At 37.2% G+C, this 20,558-nt stretch overlaps 1 protein-coding gene across 9 annotated transcripts in view; it reads left to right on the forward strand.

Annotated features, from left to right (window-relative positions):
* Positions 1-20,558, forward strand: part of KDM6A (lysine demethylase 6A) — a 204,283-nt gene that overhangs the window by 173,347 nt on the left and 10,378 nt on the right. For all 9 annotated transcript variants that reach the window (XM_032426664.1, XM_032426669.1, XM_032426663.1 and 6 more), the window contains 3 exons: positions 2,890-3,004; positions 6,567-6,754; positions 7,567-7,708. In XM_032426664.1, the coding sequence (XP_032282555.1) occupies positions 2,890-3,004; positions 6,567-6,754; positions 7,567-7,708 (445 nt within the window). The remainder of the gene's footprint in view (positions 1-2,889; positions 3,005-6,566; positions 6,755-7,566; positions 7,709-20,558) is intronic.

Raw genomic sequence — 20,558 nt, forward strand, 5'->3', positions numbered from 1 at the left:
TTTGATTGCTGTACCTTTGAGGTAAGTTTCAAAATTGGAAAGTGTGAATCTTCCAACTTAGGTAGTTACTTTTACTATAGTACTTTATCTCTTCATCACAGGGCTGTGAATTACTGTCTTTGTTTCATTTCAGCCCAAAAATTCAGCCCCTAGCATTTTCTTACATGGCAGATTGGCTAGTGACAGACTCTTTCAGCTTTTATTTATCTGAGAATGTCTTAGTTTCTGCTTTATTTTTGAAGAATAGTTTTGCCAGATATGGAATTCTTGGTTAATTTTTTTCTTTCTTTCTTTCAGCAGTTTAAATATGTTACCCTGTTGCTTTCTGGCCTCCATGGTTTCTGATCTGAAATCAGCTATTAATCTTATTGATAATCCCTTGTATGTGACAAATCACTTTTTTGTCCTGCTTTCAAAATTCTCTTTGGGTTTTTAGTTTGACTATACTGTGTCTTGGTGTGGCTCTCTTTGAGTTTTTCCTACTTTGGAGTTTCTTTAGCTTCTTTGATGTATAGATGCATGTATTCTGTCAAATTCGGGAAGTTTTGAACCATCACTTCTTCATATATCCCTATTGTCCCTTCTCCTCTTCTGGGACTCCCACAATGCATAGGTTAGTGTATTTGATGGTCCCTTAGGCTCTATTAATTTTTCTTCGTTCTATTTTCTTTCTTCTCAAAATGGTTAGTTTCATTTGACCTATCTACAAGTTTGTAGATTCTTGCTTTAACCTGCTCAGATCTGCTGTTTGAAACCCACTAGTGAATTTTTAATTTCAGTTACACTTTTCAGCTTCAGAATTTTATTTATGGTAATTTCTGTCTCTTTATTAATAATCTCTGTTGAGACCTCATTTTCCTTGTTTCCTGTGGTTCTTGTTTATGGTTTCTTTTAGCTCTTTGAAGTATACTTAAGACAGTTGATTTAAAGTGTTTGACTGTGAAGTCCAATGTCTGTTCTTTTTCAGGAATAGGTTTTGTTATTTTTTTTTTCCTGTGACTGGGTCATACATTTTTGTTTATTTGCAAGCCTCATAATTTTTTGTGAAAACAGACTCTGAGAATTAAAAAAAAAAAAAGACTGTATTCTCGGTCAGATGTAGTCCCTGAGGTCTCTGTTCCCTAAGCATAGTACTGTGCTAATATTTTGACATTTTGAATGTTATCATGTGGCAATTACAGAAATCAGATTCTCCCTCTCCAGGGTTTGTTCTTCCTTATTGTGGGCTACAGTTGTCTGTTTGTTTAGTGACTTTTCCACAGTATTTTCACAAAGACTGTATTCCTTGGCACGTGTGGGTGCTGAAGTTTCTTTTCCATTATCTCAGCAGTTAGCCAGTGACCTGACAGAGATTTCCTTCAGTGCTTTGTGCCAAAAAAAGAAAGAAGAATGGAAAAATGAACAGAAAAGAAAAAATAATTCTCCAGGTCTTTGCAGATTGCCTCTTTGTTGAGTAACTCCTTATACACTTATCCATGCTGCTTACAGTTGTACTTTTAGCCTTTACCTCCTTGCTTGCACTGCGCCTAAAGATTAGCAAGAAGTTACAATTTATGGTCTTAGGTATTTTTCTGAGCATGCGCCCTGCTCTGGGTATGCATGTGGCTTTCTAAATTCTCTAGTGTTCACGGGAACTTTTCAAAGCCTTTATTCCCCCCCAGCTTTTCTTTCCAGGCCTTTGGTGTGTCTGTTGCTTGCCCCAACTCCTTGTTTTTGCCTTTGTTCATTGACCTTTCAATGTTTTGACCTTCTCCACTGAACCACTTGCCCTGATAGAGTGAAGCTCCTTGTGTTAGTCCTTTGGGGAAACTCCAGTCAAGTCAAAACAGAAAAACATAATTCCTTGGGAACAAGATCCACTGTGCTCCCTCCAGAACCAGGGACACTCACACTAGAACACAAGACTACCATTTTTAAGTCCACTGCCACACTAGTGATGTGGGTGGGGATAAGGTAAGTTAAAGTGACATAAAAGTCTCCTACTATGTTGTAAGTTCTTTCTGGTCAGGCATTCACTTGGTCGCTGTAAACCTTTGACTATTGCCCAGAGTTCCGGTAAGGTTGCTTCTGGCAGTTTTTACTAGATTTTTTCTTTTTTAGTGTTTCTGAAGAGTTCTCCAGAGTTCCCTGCTCCATCACTTTTGTTGACAATACTCCCACAGCTACATTTGAAAACCAGGTTTCTTGTCTCTTTATTGATGTCCTAATACTACTTGTGAGAAATGGTGATTAGTTCACAAAGAAGTGATAATGATATCAATAATAGCTAATACTTATTACTTACCATACATTTGGCACTGTTCAGAGCAGTCATTATTTCATTGATCCCTCAAAACAACCCGGTGATTTATTGGAATTGTTATTATCTAATCTTCTATATAAGGAAATGGAGTCAGAAAGGTTTAGCAACGTGCTCAGGTTCACATAAGCTTAGGAGCCTGGCTGTAGAACCTAAGCTTGTAGTCTTTTTTTTTTTTTTTTTTTTTTAAGATTTTTATTTATTTAACAGAGAGAGAGAGCACAAGTAGGCAGAGCGGCAGACAGAGGGAGAGGGAGAAGCAGGCTCTCCGCCGAGCAGGGAGCCCGATGCGGGGCTCGATCCCAGTACCCTGGGATCATGACCTGAGCCGAAGGCAGCCGCTTTACCGACTGAGCCACCCAGGCGCCCCAGCTTGTAGTCTTGATTTAGACTACCTCTGCAGAAGGTCTTGCTGAATAAGTTAGGAGCTGACCAAACTCTGCTCTAAAACTAGACACAGAAATAATGACAAACAGCTGAATACCACCAGAACATTCTATGTTGAACATTTCCGAGGTCTTATTTCTAAAGGCACATTTTTCTATAGAATTTATAGTATGCTGATTACTGTTTTTCTTTTCTCATTTCAGGTCATCAAGAAAATAACAACTTCTGTTCAGTTAACATAAATATTGGTCCAGGTGACTGTGAATGGTTTGTTGTCCCTGAAGGTTATTGGGGTGTTCTGAATGACTTCTGTGAAAAGTAGGTTTCCAAACTAAATTTTCTTTAAACGTAATTACTCAAAAACAGTAATTGTAAAGGACAGCTTACTAACCTGGATATCCTAATGTATGTAGCCAGTATTCACTTAACCATTCAGCAAAAAATTCATTTAAATTGATTTGATTCCAAGTCTATTCCTTTGCATTACTGAGAATACTTTAAGAAAGATGCCTTGAAACTACTCCATACGGTAGTAACAGCCTTGAATTTGGAAGATAGGAAGGTTGAGTTGTTTATTAGGTTAATTGAACAATTGATACATAAATACTTTTTCATGTGGGAGATCTATATTCCAAGAAAAGTTATTTTACTATGAATGGTTTTAGAAGTGGAAGGAATTCTATAATAGAGCCCCTTCATAGGTTGTTAATAATTCAAGTTTGAGCATATTACTCTTTGTCATATCACCATGATATAAATCCTTTTTTTAAAACTACACTGGCAACTATTCCTATAAAATAGTTTTACAAAATTTAATCAACTGCTTCAGATTTTATTTTCTCTGTTTGAAGGAACTCACCTAGTAGAAGTATTCCTTTCCTTAAGGTCCTAGAAATAGCCTTCCTTTATTTCTTTTACCTTGTGTTAAAGAGTACCTCAGAATTATTTTCATTGGTTTAAACTTAATTATTTGTCTAAATGGAAACTTTCTCTCTCTCTCTTTTTTTTTTTTTTTTTTGAAAGTACTCCATTATGTAAACGTTGATATTTTCCTTTAGTAATAACACTGGAAAATTATTATGGCTAAAAACATAAATTATACATATATATGGTGTTATTCTCCCCACCCCAAGAAAGTAAAGGGGGAACCACCAGAAACATTTACATTATGAGAGACTCTGAAACCTAATTATACACATACTCCACATACTAACTTAGAATTTTTTTATCTTGGGTTACAGGATCTTTGCTGTAAACATCTTTCTTGGTTTAGTAACAAGTGTAAATATAGTTACCAAAAAAAACCCCACACTAATCCAAAATTTCCTTATATACAAGCAAAAGATAATTACCTTTCATTGTTTTTACTGTTTAATACACAGATTTCCTTTCATATAAGAAAGCCAAAGATGTGAAATTTTAAAGTTTCAAATGCTCTAATGAAATAACCTGATCTACTTTAATCTGTGCTTACTTTTATGGACCAGCGGTCCGGTGGTAGCAGAGAAAGAGCAGTGTCATGTAGGAAATCTCCATTGTTCTACAGAAAGATCTGCCTTTCTTTCTTTCTTTCCTTCTTTTCTTTCTTTAGTTTCTTTTGATTTTATTTATTTATTTGAGAGAGCATGAGAGGGGGTAGGGTCAGAGGGAGAAGCACACTCCCTGCTGAGCAGGGAGCCTGATGTGGGACTTCATCCTGGGACTCCGGTATCATGACGTGAGCCAAAGGCAGTCGCTTAACCAGCTGAGCCACCCAGGCGCCCAAGATTTGTATTTCTTAAACTTTGAGATAGTAGTATATTTTTACAACCACAGTACACTAATCCTTGTTCATCATTTCTGAGTAGAGATTGGCTCTCTTCAGGATTTAGTTTTTCTTTCCTACCTAATGGGGAGGTAATCTGGGAACAAAGATAATTAGAAGAGGCAGGTGATGTCTAAAAAGCGTGAACTTGGGGATAATAAAAATATCAAAAGTATGAAGGGTTAGGTAAATTTAAGCTGCAGAAATAGCACTTGCTACCCCAGCATTTCAGTGTAATTTTGTTTCACATAAGGATTGTTGCTTTTGATACTGACTGATACTGACCGTGTCTGTAGTTTTTGTTATGACTTTAAACAGTATCTGTCTTGAAATAACCATTCACTTGAATATATGATAAAAAGGATGCTTGCTTTTTTGGGGTAACTTTAATTTTTTTTTTTAACTTAGTTGTTGATTATTTGGTGGTCTTGCTTACTTGATTGCTTGCTTGCTTTTGGATAGAAAGGTTCCTCCAGTGTTATGATGGCAACACATGGGTGAAGTAGGGATAGAATTTGTGTTTGTAACCATATTTTGCTTCATGGGCAAGTTTTTCTGGACTGTATCTACTGAGCCTTATTACAGACAGTAAGCCCATCCATATCCCCTTGCAGTTAGGCTACCATTGGCAGTCTTCTAGACTTTGAAGAGCAGCCTTGCATTTTTTTAAGGAAAAAAATAAGGCAAAGATTCCATCTAAATCAGCTGTTGGTGAGATTTTTCCAGAAAGGGCCAGATAATAAATATTTTAGGCTTTGTAGGTCATATGGTCTCTGTCACAGCTGTGTCACTGTGGTACATAAGCAATCATGTATAATAATATGTAAATGAATGGGCATGGCTATGGTCTAATAAAAGTTCTATTTACAAAAATAGGTGAGCTGGATTTGGCTCATGGGCCATAGTTTGCCAGCCCTTGATCTAAACAAATAAGTTAAATTTAAACCAAAGAGAATAATTTCAAGGTACACTTTATTGTATCCTTTGGCACAGGACAAAAGTAAAGACTGCTTCTTAGATCATAAGGAAAGGAACATTTCCATTCTGCAAGTTCTTCCTTCCCCAAAATGTAGCTTATTGAATTTTATAAACTTCTCTTGTAGGAAAAGTTGCTATGCGGTTTAAAAAATACTTCATATTATATCATGATGAAGTAGAAAAAGAAGCAGCCAGATTTTATTTATTTTTTTTATTTTTTATTTTTTTAAAGATTTTATTTATTTATTTGACAGAGACATAGCGAGAGAGGGAACACAAGCACGGGGAGTGGGAGAGGGAGAAGCAGGCTTCCTGCAGAGCAGGGAGCCCAATGTGGGGCTCGATCCCAGGACCCTGGGATCATGACCTGAGCCGAAGGCAGACACTTAACGACTGAGCCACGCAGGCGCCCAAGAAACCAGATTTTAAAGTAAAAGCTTACTAAGATCCATAGAATGTTTCCAAAGTACATTGGTGGTGGCAGCGGCAGTGATGATGGTTATTTGTGCATGTGTATGATTATTCGTTTTTTATGAAGTTGTTTTCAGCTGCATAGTTTTAAACTAGTATCAAAACTCTAGAGACTGACATCCTGTCTCCTTTTCCTCTTAGAATTCAAAACAGCAGTAGAGACCATTCTTTTTTCCACTTTGCCTCAGAAATCAAAGTTCCTAATACTTCATTATATTTGCCATAGCGTTCCTGTTTATGGACTTAAGTGACTTGATGTCAATTCCACCTTCCATTTACCTTTTAGAGATTTCTTGGTACTCCGTGAAGAAGTGTTCAGTCAAATAGCCTTTAGTGAAATGAAATTAAGTTAATGTATAAGTGTTACTTAAAAGGAGCTTTGGATTTCATTTGGATCTTTGAAAAATCAATTGACGGTAGTAGTACTGATCTTTGGATAAGTTATTCAATACTTAACTGTAATTAATTTTACTCCCATTACATACGGTAGTTCTTATTGCACAAACAGTTAAGTTTCAATGCAGTGTGAATGAGCATGTTTTAAGAAGTTTTGACCTTGTTTTCCAGTCTTATTAAGGAGTTTTATTTAAGTATTTGATCCATTTGCATTATTTTTTCTTATTTCAGAAATAATTTGAATTTCCTCATGGGTTCTTGGTGGCCCAACCTTGAAGATCTTTATGAAGCAAATGTTCCAGTGTATAGGTTTATTCAGCGACCTGGAGATTTGGTCTGGATAAATGCAGGCACTGTTCATTGGGTTCAGGCTATTGGCTGGTGCAACAACATTGCTTGGAATGTTGGTCCACTTACAGGTATTTTAAAGAATATGCTAAAAAAAAAAAAGTTTAATTTATAAAGGATTGTATCTGATAGGTTTATTTTTTTTTTCTTGGAATATAACTCACTAGTAATTGGAAGAAGAGTTGTATCTCCTTGAATAAAATTTTAATTTGTAGTACAAGAAATTAAATTCAAGTTAACAGGTAGAAATCCAAGACCATAGACCTCAGCAAATAACAAATTAATGTCTTTATATACAAGGAAGATACACTTTTAATAATTTTTAGAGTGCTTGGTTTTGTTTTATAAAGCAAACCCTTTATGGGAGAAGGCAAAATAGAGTGGTTATTCATTCTTTCAAATTTTTCTTTTATCTGGTATGTTGTATGAATAGCCCTAATATGTCAAAATCTGTTTGAATTATGCCTGCCTTCAGGCAGTAGATAATTCAGATTAAGAATATGGCCTTTGGAGCCAGAAAGACCTGGATTAGGACCAGGACCTGGCTCTTGGAACTTTGGGCAAGTTATATAACCTCTCTGGGCCTCAATTTCTTCATCTGTATAATGGGAATAATAAAATTAATAAGGTAATGATAAAGGTGAAATGAGATAATGTATAAAAATAGCTCAGCACAATGCCTGGCACATAGTTATAGTAAGCACTCTTTATGTGTTCACTACTATTATTATTGCCATAATTATCAAAGAAACATAAAAATTATTTTTGTAATGTTTTGAGGTTCTCAGAATTGGTATTGATAACATCTGAGAAGGTGATAATGGTAACTTCATATCTTTTGGTACTTTGGGTTGCTATTTTATAACTGTTTTTTTTTTCCTAGCCTGCCAGTATAAGTTGGCAGTGGAACGGTACGAATGGAACAAATTGCAAAGTGTGAAGTCAATAGTACCCATGGTTCATCTTTCCTGGAATATGGCACGAAATATCAAGGTCTCAGATCCAAAGCTTTTTGAAATGATTAAGTAAGTGCTTTCTAAAACTGCTGTAGTCCCTCTCTTTTTGGGGAGTGTTAACTATTCAGTACTTCCCCCCCCCCCCATAGAATTATGTTGACATCACAACAAAAAGGTCCAGAAGTCCAGTAAAATGTAGTACGAGTATCCACACATTAAAAGTATTTTTCCCTTCCAGATAGTCAGTACACTATGGTACAAAAAGGATTGAAGACACACAAATGATTCTAAACCAGTAGATTCACAGGCCTGTGCTTCCCCACTACCCTCTGAGCCACCTGATTCCTAGGAGAACTTGAGTTTTAATATTGAAAGACTGCCCTTGGTATCAGGGGGGAGAGAATGGCATCACAAAATAATTGCTGGTACAGATAAATTAGCATTTAATATAGGGACTTAACTAAAATGGCAATTTTTTAATTGTTTTAATGAAATCATCCATCTTATAATTGTTCCTTTTCTTAGCTGCTTTAAACACCTAATACAAGTTATTTGAATATATATATCCTACTAAGCTTCTCATTTATTGTCAGTTTCTGTCTTAGCTATTTTGTAAATATATTTAGAAGTAATATTTTCAAATAGTGCTATATAGCAGTGTTTCCCTAAATTGTATTTTCTGCCACTGCTGCCCCTACCCTGAAAAGGTGGGTGATTCTGGTCAAAGAAATATGGAAAATGATAGATTAGATAAAGTTTTACAAGTCCTTTATTCTTTTAATAGTTTTTGTAAAATGTTGTAGAGACTATAAGTGTTGGTATGTTTTGTGAATGGGGAAGGAGGAGGGTTATATAATGTATTTCCCAAACTTATTTGTTTGACCAGTATCTCTTAAAGAATTGATCTCCTCAAAAACTCATTTTGGAATACACTGCTTTATACTCACTGATAAAATATTTATAGTTTTCATATTTGTTAAAGTAGTGCTTATATTAAGTATTTCTCCTGCAGCTATATTAATTTGGTCAGAATATGTCGTTTTCAAAATACTGTCTTTTGAAAGTAATCCTGTCTTAAAATGATTTCAAACCTAAGTCCAAAATTTCATTCAAACAGAAATTGTAGTGGTCAAGGTAACACACCTCTGGATTATCTTATGATAAAGTCCTTTTATCAGTTGCAGTTTTTAGCTAGTCTTGGGCGGAAATAGTAGGGGAGACAAGAGGTAACAAAACCCAAATCATAGCAAATAATGTACAAATCCTTTTTTTTTTTAAATTCAGTTAATTAATATATAGCGTATTATTAGGTTCAGAGGTAGAGTTCAGTGATTCCTCAGTCTTATATAATACCCAGTGCTCATTACATCACATGATATACAGATCCTTTTAAAAAGTTGGCTCTTGGGTACTGTATTCTATAAATGTAATTGGTAGTGGGGTGTGAGGGGTTATCTATCCGTTTATCTTACTATATCTGACGGTGGTACCTTGCTCTGAAGGGCAAGTTCAGGGTTACTTTTGGGGCAAAAAATGATTTAAAGTCACTGAAGATGTTTAGTAAATTTGAGATAGGCATAAACTAGAGGCTAATGCAGATCTCCTAAAGAAGGTAGAGGGATGGTACAGCATAGAAACCATTTCTCTAATAGCTATATAGATTGAAAGTGACTCATTACATTTTAGATAGATTAGAATTTTATAATTGGGAAGGATTTTTAAGGTCATTTAGTCAAAACTACTACTAAGTGCAGTAATCCATTCTGTAGCCTCCATAATTTGTGGTCATCTAGTGAGGTAGATGAGAACGTTACCTCACTATAATTCTCATTACCTCACTATAATTCTTGAAAGTTCTTTACACATTGGCCTAAAATCTACCTGTCATTTGGTCCTAAATCCCTAAATATGTTTCGGATTTATGTAGAATGTATCCCATTCAACAAGTGTTTAAGAACCAACTCTGTGCAGTGTTTAAATTAAAACCCCTCCCCTCAGGGGACTTAAATTCTAGTGGAGCAAGACAGAGAGACCACCAGACAGATGAATAAATTACTAACAAGTAGTATGAATAAGATAAATGCGTAATATTTGGGGGGTGGGGGTGGGAGTGGGAGTGCTGCTTTTTTCTACAGCAGTCAAGGAAAGTGTCTGAGAAGATGAGTTTTGTGCTTAGACCCAAATACTGAGATGGAGTCAACCAAATACCTAGGGGTAGAACATTTCAGGCCTGAATGGCTGAATGGGGAACAGCTTTGGCATGTTTGTAGAACAGAAAGGCCAGGATATACTAGCAGAATGAGAGAAAGGGGGGTTGCAGTAAGCTCAATGAAGTGAGCAGGAACCAGATTGGACATGGACTTTTAGGACATGGTAAGCAGTTTATATGTTAGTTCTGGGTGTTATAGGTTAGCATTAGAGGAGTATAAGCAGGAGACGGATGGGTTCTGATTTAAACTTTTAAGAAAATGAATCTGGTTGCTTTGTAGAGAATGGATTCCAGGAGGCAGTGTTGGAAAGGGGGAGTGGGTGGACAGTTAGAAGGCAGTTGCAACAGGACAGACCAACCTAGATAGACATTTACCCATGGGGGTAGAGAGAGGGATCAAATTAGGGTCTGTGATGGAGCTAAAGCTCACAGAATTTGCACATATGTTGCAGGGTGGGGGGAGGAAGTGGCAAGAAGGAAAAAGGAATCAAGGGAAGATCATTGTCCTATTCTGTTCTTCTTCCTACCTGGTCTTCATTAATTTAAACATCTCTCACCTCTATCATCTTTTCCATCCCTCCGTCCCCATCATCCTTATCATCCTTCTAGACTCCTTCCAGTTTATCATCATCCCTCTTAACATTTGAAATGTTGAGCATTGACACTCATATTCATCTTTGTTATAAAGTTGTGTTGAAATTGGAAACACACCATTTGGATGTTTTTCAACTTAAAATTACTTGTACTGTTGTTCCTCATACCTACCTTATTTTTTTAACCTAAATGCACTTACATACTCATTTTACTCCCATTTTTACTCTGTGCTACAAAATACTCAGTCATTTAAATCTTTATTGTGTTCCTCATTATATTAAGAATTCTGCTCCCAGCTTGAGTTGTCATGAGATGTGATTAGCAAGCTCCTTTTGTCATCACACTGATTGAAAATGTTCACTATAAATTCAAACCCCTAAGTCTTGCTTTATAAACTTCCCTCTTAAAGCATAGTCATTCAGCTATTACTAAAAATGTACTTTTCACCAGCCAACATTGTTCCTTTTCTTCCATTTGTACTTCCTATAATTTAATGAATGTTTGCTGACTGTATACAAGGCTCTAGGCTAGGCACTGAGAGAGGGTATATGTGTGTCTGTCATCTGTCTGTATCTGGTATAGGTCTTATCTTGAAGTAAAAGTGCATTCTTTTATAGATAGATTGAAAGAAATACAACAACAGATCCTCACTGGATTCTTTCCAGCTCCATGGAATCAGAAAAGTCTGTGTGTTCTGAGAAGCAGGTAATTTGTGTGAAGGCTAAAAATGTGGAGGCAGGGAGAGGAGAGAGGACAGAGGAATAACACCTGAAGCCAGTTTAAGACCAAACTTGTGCCATCAGGAAAACGCTTCAATTCATCTACAAAGTAATGCATACCATGTCTCCTTCAGTCCAGCACAGTCACATTTGCCTCCAGCGAGGGAATAAATCCCTTTTCTTCACTTGAGCACTAGGTGAAGTCGTTGGGCTTCTGTGGAGAGGCCCTCTTGTACTATTACAATCATACTCAGCATGGTAAGGCTGCTGACTCGGCTCAGAAGAACTCCTGCTGCCCAGAGGACCAGCAGGTGCATACTCACTCCAGGTCATCTTTTCTTCCCCCGGCTCTACTTCTATCCCCAGCACCTACCTGTTTTGCTCCTCCCTCCTGACTTCTTCCCTACTGGGTATTTGCATCATCTTAAACGCATATATGATACAACTCTGCTACGTATGCGGTGGTACATTCTAGCTTGAGGACAATGTGTGTGATGAGTAGTAGAGTAAGTTACAGTTGTAAAAGTTCTTAGTGGCAGAGAGTATGCATTGTGTGCCAAACATAAGTCTGTTCTGTTAGCTTTTGATGGGTTTTTAACTAATACGATCTAATTTGGGTTTCATAAAGTTCTTTCTAGCAGTTAAATAAACAGCATAAGCTTTTGGATGGTAAGAGAAAGTGAATCAAAGATAGTTTGGGTTTTCAAGTCTGGGTTCTATGTGGTTTTAGTAATAATGCTAGTTAATAAATTGATTTTGGGGGGCAGACCTGGGTGGCTTAGTTGGCTAAGTGTCCAACTCTTGATTTCGGCTCAGGTCAGGATCTCAGGGTCGTGAGATCAAGCACCGTATTGGGCTCTGTGCTCAGATCTGCTTAAGATTCTCTCCCTCTCCCTCTGCACCCTTCCCCCCACCGCTCACATGCTCTCTCTCTAAAAATCTATATAAAAAAATAATAAATTGAGTTTGGTACTTAGCTGAGCACTAAGAAAAGTGCTTCCCAGACTGTATCTGAGTTCTACCTCTCAGCATGCCAAGGTCACCCAGGTAGTTACAGCCAGGATTAAATGCCCATAGCCATCTTGTATGAAAGCTACTTGAATGTATCTTTGGCACAGGACTTCATTTTGGGGCAGTGGCAAGTTTGAGGAGCCAATAAAATAGTTGGATAGAGCTGTTTAGCGGAAGCTGTAGGAAATGCAGAACTCCAGAGAGCAAAGTTAGAGCCGGCAGACTAGGGGGTCTTCTGTCTGGCCATTTGTGATTGCCTTGAGAGAAAGAAAAGGGGAGGAGTTGGGGACAGAGCTTAGAGGAATACTTCTATTTAAGAAAAGCAAATAGTGAACCAGATAAAGGTCAGAAGCCAGCATGGGGAATGTATTGTTCAGAAATAGAGGGTGTCTTTTTCCACAAGCTCAGCTTTGCTGTAAAATTGTACCCACATCATTGCTTTGGTCCTCAAACCTAGTATCCTGCCAACAAAGGAAGTGGTATTGGTTTGTCCTGGCTTGTGAGCTATACCAATTCTTAAGTAATGGTTCTCTCTTGCCATTTCTTTCCTTGGCCTGAGTCTTTTTCTTCATATCCGGTCCACTCCACCATCCATAGCAGTTTGGCTTTCTACCTTAAATATGTCCCAGTCAGTTCTCTTGCTGAGGTTTCCAGTGACCAACTAAGCTAAACATACAAAGGCATAAATGTAAACTTTCTTTAAAATCCCCCATTTCTGCCTCAAATCTGACCCCCACTTACCTTGTCAGCCATTTCTCCCACTGCTGCCTTTCCGTGTGTGCTTGAATTTTCCATTTATTTTTGCTACTCTGTTTTGTATTTTAAAAACATCTTTAATATGAATTGCAATTTTTACACTTCCCCCCCCTTTTCCCTCCTTGTTTGAATTATCTTTTAGTAAGGTATTAATTCAGGATACCTTGAACATGCGAATTGTAGACTATTTTAAAAGAAAAAAAATTATCAGCTCCATGCAAGAAGTGGAATGGAGAAGATATATATACAAAGATAGTCTTCTTCCTTAACTTCCTCCCTGAGTTATTGTTTTTAGTTCTAAATACTATGAATCAACAATGTGTAATTTTTGGGTCTTCATAGTTGCGTTAATCAGAAACAATGCAAGCGAAATGTACCTTGTGCCTTCACATCCACTCATTCATCTCCACCCAGTTCTTTTCATGCTTTCATATTTGTTTCATATTTATTGTGAACTGAGTTGGTGCTGTGATACTGTCCTAGGGGAGAGAGGGACTTGATCACTTCTCAGGCCATTTATAATAAATGGGGAAATAGTCAATGCATTAAAATATGGGATCTTTGCTCGTGAAGATACTGGTTTAAAAAATGGGGGAGCACAGAGGAAGGCACTTCTGAGAGAGGGGAACATTAAGGAAAGGCCTCACAGAAGTAATAATACTGTAGCTCCATAGTCCTTAGGCCAAATGTGGTTTGGTATTCAGAATTCTTTGGGTTTAGAAAAGAAATACAGTGCATATATGATCTATTTTGTCCTTCTAGTAAGGTCTGTGGCAGTATCCTGGAATCAAACACATTAATTTTTCTGGTAAAACATACAGTCACCCCGATGAGCTAAGCAAAAACTATAAAAAGCCTCAGGTCAAGTTTCAACACCAAGTGAGTTTATGCAAAATTTATGAAAAATTTGTGGGAGTATAGTAATAGATCATGTACCTCTCTTGGCACCGAGTGATTTAATAATGGGAGAATGGTGTTCTCTTCTATTGCCCCCTACTAATTTCTTGTTATCATTTTGAGAATGAATTACCTGTAGTTATTTCATCAAGTCAACATTATTCTTGTTTTTTTTCCTTGCACTTCCCAAGTTCAAATTGGGTCTTTTAGAGTCCTGTAATTCCATAAAGTACTTTATCTGAGTAAATCATATAGTAATCTCTTTCAATTTCTACATCCTAGTTGTTTTACTAAAATACACTAATCTTTATACTCTGCTTCACGTTCTTCCAAATACCTTCTGCATTGGCATGAGTCAAAAGAATATTCATTATCTTATTACTTCTTTCATTTTACAATGCAGTGACCTTGACTTGAAAAGTTAACAGCCTAACTCCTTAGAAGAATTTTAGTGGAGGCTCAGTGAATAACTTTCTCTTTTGATTTCCTTTAACTGTCTAAATAAACATAAACTTTTTTCCACATACCCCATATATTATAAGCAAACTTAGTTTCTCCTTCTTTAGACCAAACTTTTAAGTGTCTTTTCAGGTTTAAGCCCTACTTGTTCATATTAGTTGAAGAGTATAGATTTAAACATGTTGCTAAAAATTTCAGGTAGACTTCACATTGGGAGCAGCCACCAGTGGGAAGCCTTTAGAATTTTACATCTTTTAGGGGTACCTGGGTGGCTCAGTTGGTTAAGCTTCCAACTCTTGATTTTGGCTCAGGTCAGGATCTCAGGGTTGTGTGATCGAGCCCCGCATCAGGCTCTGTGCTGGGTGTGGAGCCTGCTTGGGATTCTCTCTCTCTCTCTCTCTCTCTCTCTCCCCCACCCCCGCCGCTCTCCCCCCACCCCCATTGCGCTCGCATGCTCTCTCTCAAAAAAATTTGTTTTTTGAAATCTTTTTAATAATGATCAAATTTGCATGTTAGGTCACTTGGCAGCAAGATGAAGCAATAAATGGAGGGCAGAAGATTTAGAGGAATAAATGAGAAGGTAGTTGCTGCAGTTCAGACAAGAGGAGGGACAAAGGTTAGAGGGTAAAATAGACTACACTTGGTGATTGGGTGGCGGAGGTGAGAGGAATCTGTACTGCTGGGGCTTTACCTTGGGTAGGCAGGGGGACATAATGTGCTTGTTGATGGAGCTGGGGGTAAAGGAAGAAGAGAGGAACTGAATTAGGTGTGGGGAGTGATTACCAGCTTGGCAGACTTAAGACATGCAGAACTTGAATTCTTTCTGTGATGTTTTAGTGGGGATCTCTGTTCAGTAGCCAGATGACTGTGTGGCTCTACTGCTTAGAAAAGGAGTCTGGTACACACGTTTGTAGCTTTCACCTGGCTGACAGCTAACCCTCCTAAGGTGTTAGCTATTACGTTTTCTCAACCATTCGCTATTTTTAAAATAGAACAGTGCCTATACAAAGAAATGAAGTAAGAAAGACTTTATCAGAATGTAAGGCTACTGATCTTTTCCTTTAACTCATTGAACTGTGATATTTTTTCCATATTAATACCTTACTCTCCTTTAAAATACATCAAATTTGCATGTAATGCATTGTTGCATGCCCCTACTCCGAAATTTGTTTATACTTTTTCCTCCAACGTTTTATTTTGTAATTTTAAAAATCTACCAAAAGTGAAAGAATAGTACCGTGAATGCCTATATAACTTCATCTGGAGTCCTCAGATAAGTTTTTGCCACATTTACTTAGCAGTCTCCACATGCGCATATGCACACACTTTTTTGGCTGAGCCATATGAAAAAATAATTTGCAAACATTATGACATGACCCCAAACACTTCAACCTGCATCTCTTAAGAATAAGGATATTCTTGGGGCACCTGGGTGGCTTAGTCGTTAAGCGTCTGCCTTTGGGTCAGGTCATGATCCCAGGGTTCTGGGATCGAGCCCCGCATCGGCTCCCTGCTCGGCAAGAAGCCTGCTTCTCCCTCTCCCACTCCCCCTGCTTGTGTTCCCTCTCTCGCTGTGTCTGTCAAATAAAGAAATAAAATCTTAAAAAAAAAAAAGGAATGCTTTATGTTAAAAAAGAATGCTTTATGTTTAAAAAAAAAAGAATAAGGATATTCTTGTGTAACCACAGTAATGTTTAATACATGTAAGAAATGTGAAATTCGATAGTAATTAGCTAATATACAGACTGTATTTGAAATTCCCCAACTATGCAAAAATGTATTTTTGTAGCTTTTACCTCTCCCTGCCCAACCAGCCCCTATGATGCTGACATTGAATTTAGTATGTAGTCATTGTGTCTTTAGTCTCTTTGAAATCTACGAGTCCTTTTGCATGATTTTTTTTCTTTCTTCTTCTCCTTTTGTTTTTTTTTTTTTAAAGAGAGCCGACCTTTGTGTTCTACAGAGCTCCACATTCTGGATTTGTTTTCTCACAATTTTATTTGGGTTGTACATTTTTGAGAACTATTGAACATACTTACTTTAAGTAAATCCCTGTCCCACTCCAGTATAAACTATGTCATAGGTATTTTCATTGGTTGGTCTTGAGTGAATGAAGTTTTACTAAATAGGCACTTTAAAACCTAAAATTGAGGGTGGGGAGATTATTGATGTAGATTATCCATCTTCATCATAGTATACAGTTTTTACTCTTTGGTTTTAATTTTAAACTAGTTGAGAGCTAAGAGAAACCTCATTCTTTGAAAATTCATGATTCCATTTTCAAATATTTGAGGTACATTGCTTTGGCCTACATTTTCTCCCTGTATAGTGCTAAAGCTCTTTTTAACTTCACCTTCGTAAGACTTGTATATTCATTATGTTTTAGCATTAAAGTATTCCTTTTAATAGGACCCTTGGAAAGGAAAGAAAAAAAGACAAAGAAAAGGAATCAAATGATAGTGTGTGTAGCAAGTGAGCTCTGGAGACTGTTGGTACTGATTAGATTTCCCTGTAGATAACAGGCTTTCACAATACATAGATTCCTTTAGATGCAGTTGAATGGTTTAATCTCAACAGTAGATAAGGCCAAGCCCAACAAATACGGTATAAATTGTTGCAATCATGTTGGGCTATTAGCAAGTTAATGTCATGATAGTATGTTTCTAATACGTTGGAAACTCTGGTTCCTTCCCCACCTACTTTGTTAGTTGCACTTAAATCGCTGTGATGGTAAGTAGTTCAGTACATTTTCAAATGTCAAAAACAGAATGCCAAAGATCCCATTTTCCTCTGGAAAAGTTCAATATTAGGAAGTCTCAGATTTAGGAGGAGCATATCAGACAGTATGCTGAGGAGTAGAAGGTTAATTTTCAGAATATACATTGTCTTATCAACCTCCCTGTAATCTGCTAGGTAATTATACATTCTAAAAATACTAATAGCTTATAAGCCATTACTTGAAAATAAATTTTCTAAAATTTCAGTAGTATCAAGTCCATTGAAAACCACTCCCCACAAACTTAAGTTCTTGGCATATCATTTTGTCATACTTTTGACCACTTACACGCTTTTTGTAGATGTTTTTAAATGTACCATTTTACATGCACAATATTAATGCTTTATAAAGTACTTTCTCTGTGCCTTTCGTGTATATGTGATCATTATATGTTCGTTATTTGCCTTTCCTTTGTAATTTTCCTGTCTTAGGTTCCGTGCTATTTGATGTCTCAGTGAACTATTACAGGCAGGGCAGCACTGTGTAGTTGTTTGGAGTCCAGTCTGCCTTCAGATCTCAGCTGCCCCATTTGTTGGTAGGGGGGGGACCATGGGTAAATTACTGGACTTATTAGTCTTTGTTTTCTTTTCTGAAAAATGGGAATAATAATTGTATCTTTCCAATACACCTTTTGTAAGTATTATGTGGGTCTTAGCATAGAGTAAGCACTCAGTAAATGGTAGCTATAGTTATAATTGTTAATACTAATATTATAGAAACTTCGGTCACCTTCTGTTTTTCAAGTATAATATTCATGGACCTAGGGCAGTGGTTCTCAACTGTGGGTAGTTTTACCTCCCCCTGACCCCTTCCTCAGGGGACATAGGGCAGTGTCATGATTTGAATGAGACGGGTACTATGGATATTTTGTGGGTAGAAGCTAGGGATACTGCTAAGCACCCCACAATGCACAGGACAGCCCCTCACAACAAAGAATTTTCCCGCCCAAAATAACAATAGTGCCTTGATTGAGAAATCCTGACCTAATGGGATCTAGACTAAACGCCTTTTAAATAATCTGTCTTATGTTCTTTTTGGTGTAATTATTGCACTTTTAGTTGGCACTCATTGCACAATTTTTTCAAATTAAAAAAACTTCAGTTTAGTAATTATTTAAGAATTTGGCATGTTGAATTTAAATACTGATCACTAATTGCCAGGCACTAATCTAAACATTTTATGTAACACATGTAATTTTCATAATAGCAGTGTTAGTTGTCCTCTTTTTTTTTGCAGTGAGGAAACTGAGGCACAGAGAATATGAAGTATGTGTGGAGCTGGGATTTGAACCCAGGCAGTCTAGATCTAGAATCTGCTCTTATCTCCCCCCCTGAAGCTTTCTTTCTATAGTCTCTTAAAGGCTTTTATCATAAAAATGTGATTCATGAAGTTGGTATAGTACTAATGTCTTTTGAAGAATACTACAAATTTTAGACATTGTTCCCAGTTTCATCACTTATGAAGTAAGAGGTTTGCACTGGTTCTTACTTCCTAATCATAAAAATCAGCAGAGACTCTTACTAAAATAGATTTCTAGTCTCTGTTCTTAACAAGTAAATTCAAAACTCTATGGGAAGAACCCTGGGAATCTCTTTCACAGTGGCCTAGATAAATCCTCTGATCAGGCAAGTCCCTGACATCCTAGACTAGATTAGATCTCTTAAAACTAACAATATTTTTGTTTTCCCTTTTTTTGGTACATACTATAGATTATTACCCTATCTACATAATATAAACTTTATCACAAGCACAGAGGTTTTGAATATACATTAAAGCAAATTGTTCACTATTAACTCCCCTTTCCCTTTGATTCCCATTTTTTTAATGGACAAATGGACTCCAGCTCTTTGGTAATATCCAGTTGGCCTAATAATTGATTGAGAGGGTATAGCCATGAAGACCAGTCCATAGTTGGTGTAGATCCTAATGCTCTTATCCTGAGGCTGGGTCTTCTGAAACACCATTGGGTTAAATATACAGTACTTTGTGAGAACACCGTATAAACAAAATCTAAAAATTCTAAAACTACATCCTCATGGTTAACATTTGCTTTCATGTTTGATTTTTCCATCCAGGAATTTAAAATTCTTAAGATACGCATTTTATCATTGACTGAGACCTTGATTTTCAGCCATGTAGTTGGTTTAAATGAAACTATTAGATGTCTTACATTCAGACACTCACTGTTGTCTTAGGGAAATGAAACCCTGGAGTGACAGGTGGCGAGTTTGTTTCAAGGGCTCACATGTTGGCTCACTTTACCTGCATGGCTCTTTTAGTAAGAGAGATTGGTCAAGGCAGGGCACCTCTTGGTGTACTTTAATTTGTACCCCATTTACTTCTTAGTGGCTAAGGTTGTTACCATAAAGACTTGTTGTATCAAGTTAACCCATGTTTCATCTGTCTCCACACTGGTATTTGGGAACTAACTTTGGAAACTTAGTCCTAAGTTGCCCTTGGAATGTCTGAGTAGTCCCCAGTGTTGTCTTCACTTCAACATAATGTACTGTCACTGTGGCTTTATTCCTTTATTCTCCTGCCCCAGAAACCCCATCCCAAGATTAAAATCTTGTAGCAACAGTTGTTTGTTTCCTGAATAATCCCATACTAGCTTTGTTCATGGCATTCGCACTGCCTGGAAGATGCCTTCCTCCCACCTCTCCTCCTTGCTCACATCTAAATTGACAACTTCTTTATGAAAACTTCTGTGATTTCCCATCTCCCCTCAATGGAAGATGAGCTGCTCCTTCCTTTTGCATTCATGGCATGCTTTATCTTTTGCCCAATGTATTGATTTATGATTATATTGTTCATAATCATTTGTCCTTCTGTTTATTGTCTTCAGTGTTCTTATTCTGATATTTCAGGTATATTTGCATTTCTATCCCCTATGTAAAGCTGTTCACTAAAATTCCATCCCTCTTGAGGTTCCATCTTAGCAGATGGGTTTTTGGGTGGATTAGATTCTGTGTAACCTCAAATACAACGCACCTTCAATCAGCTTCTTCCTTGTGGTTTTCTTCCAAGCCAGAGCTGTCTTTAATACTCCCTGCCTTTTTGTGTAGTCTTTCATCCAGACAGCTAAACACAGGGTCCTGAAACCAGACTGATCCTTAAAAGTCACAGAATTTCCTGCTTTTCTGGCTCCTGAAATCATTTCTGACTCTGTTCCTAAAATGCATTTGTTAAAAACAGCATCTTCTATCCTCTATATTTTTTTTTTAAGACTTTATTTATTTGACAGAGGGAGACACAGGGAACACAGCAAGGGGAGTGGGAGAGGGAGAAGCAGGCTTCCGAGGAGTAGGGAGCCCGATGCGGGCCTCAATCCCAGGACCCTGGGATCATGACTGAGTGGAAGGCAGACGTTTAATGACTGAGCCACCCAGGCGCCCCATCCTCTACATTTTTATACTTTTTGCTAGTGATTTATTATTTTGTTTTTAACAAGTTACATTTTTAATTGCTATAAGTTTATTAAAATTCAGCAAAACTAAA

Source organism: Phoca vitulina, unplaced genomic scaffold (assembly GCF_004348235.1).
Source record: "Phoca vitulina isolate PV1807 unplaced genomic scaffold, GSC_HSeal_1.0 scaffold35, whole genome shotgun sequence".
Classification (NCBI taxonomy): Eukaryota; Metazoa; Chordata; class Mammalia; order Carnivora; family Phocidae; genus Phoca; species Phoca vitulina.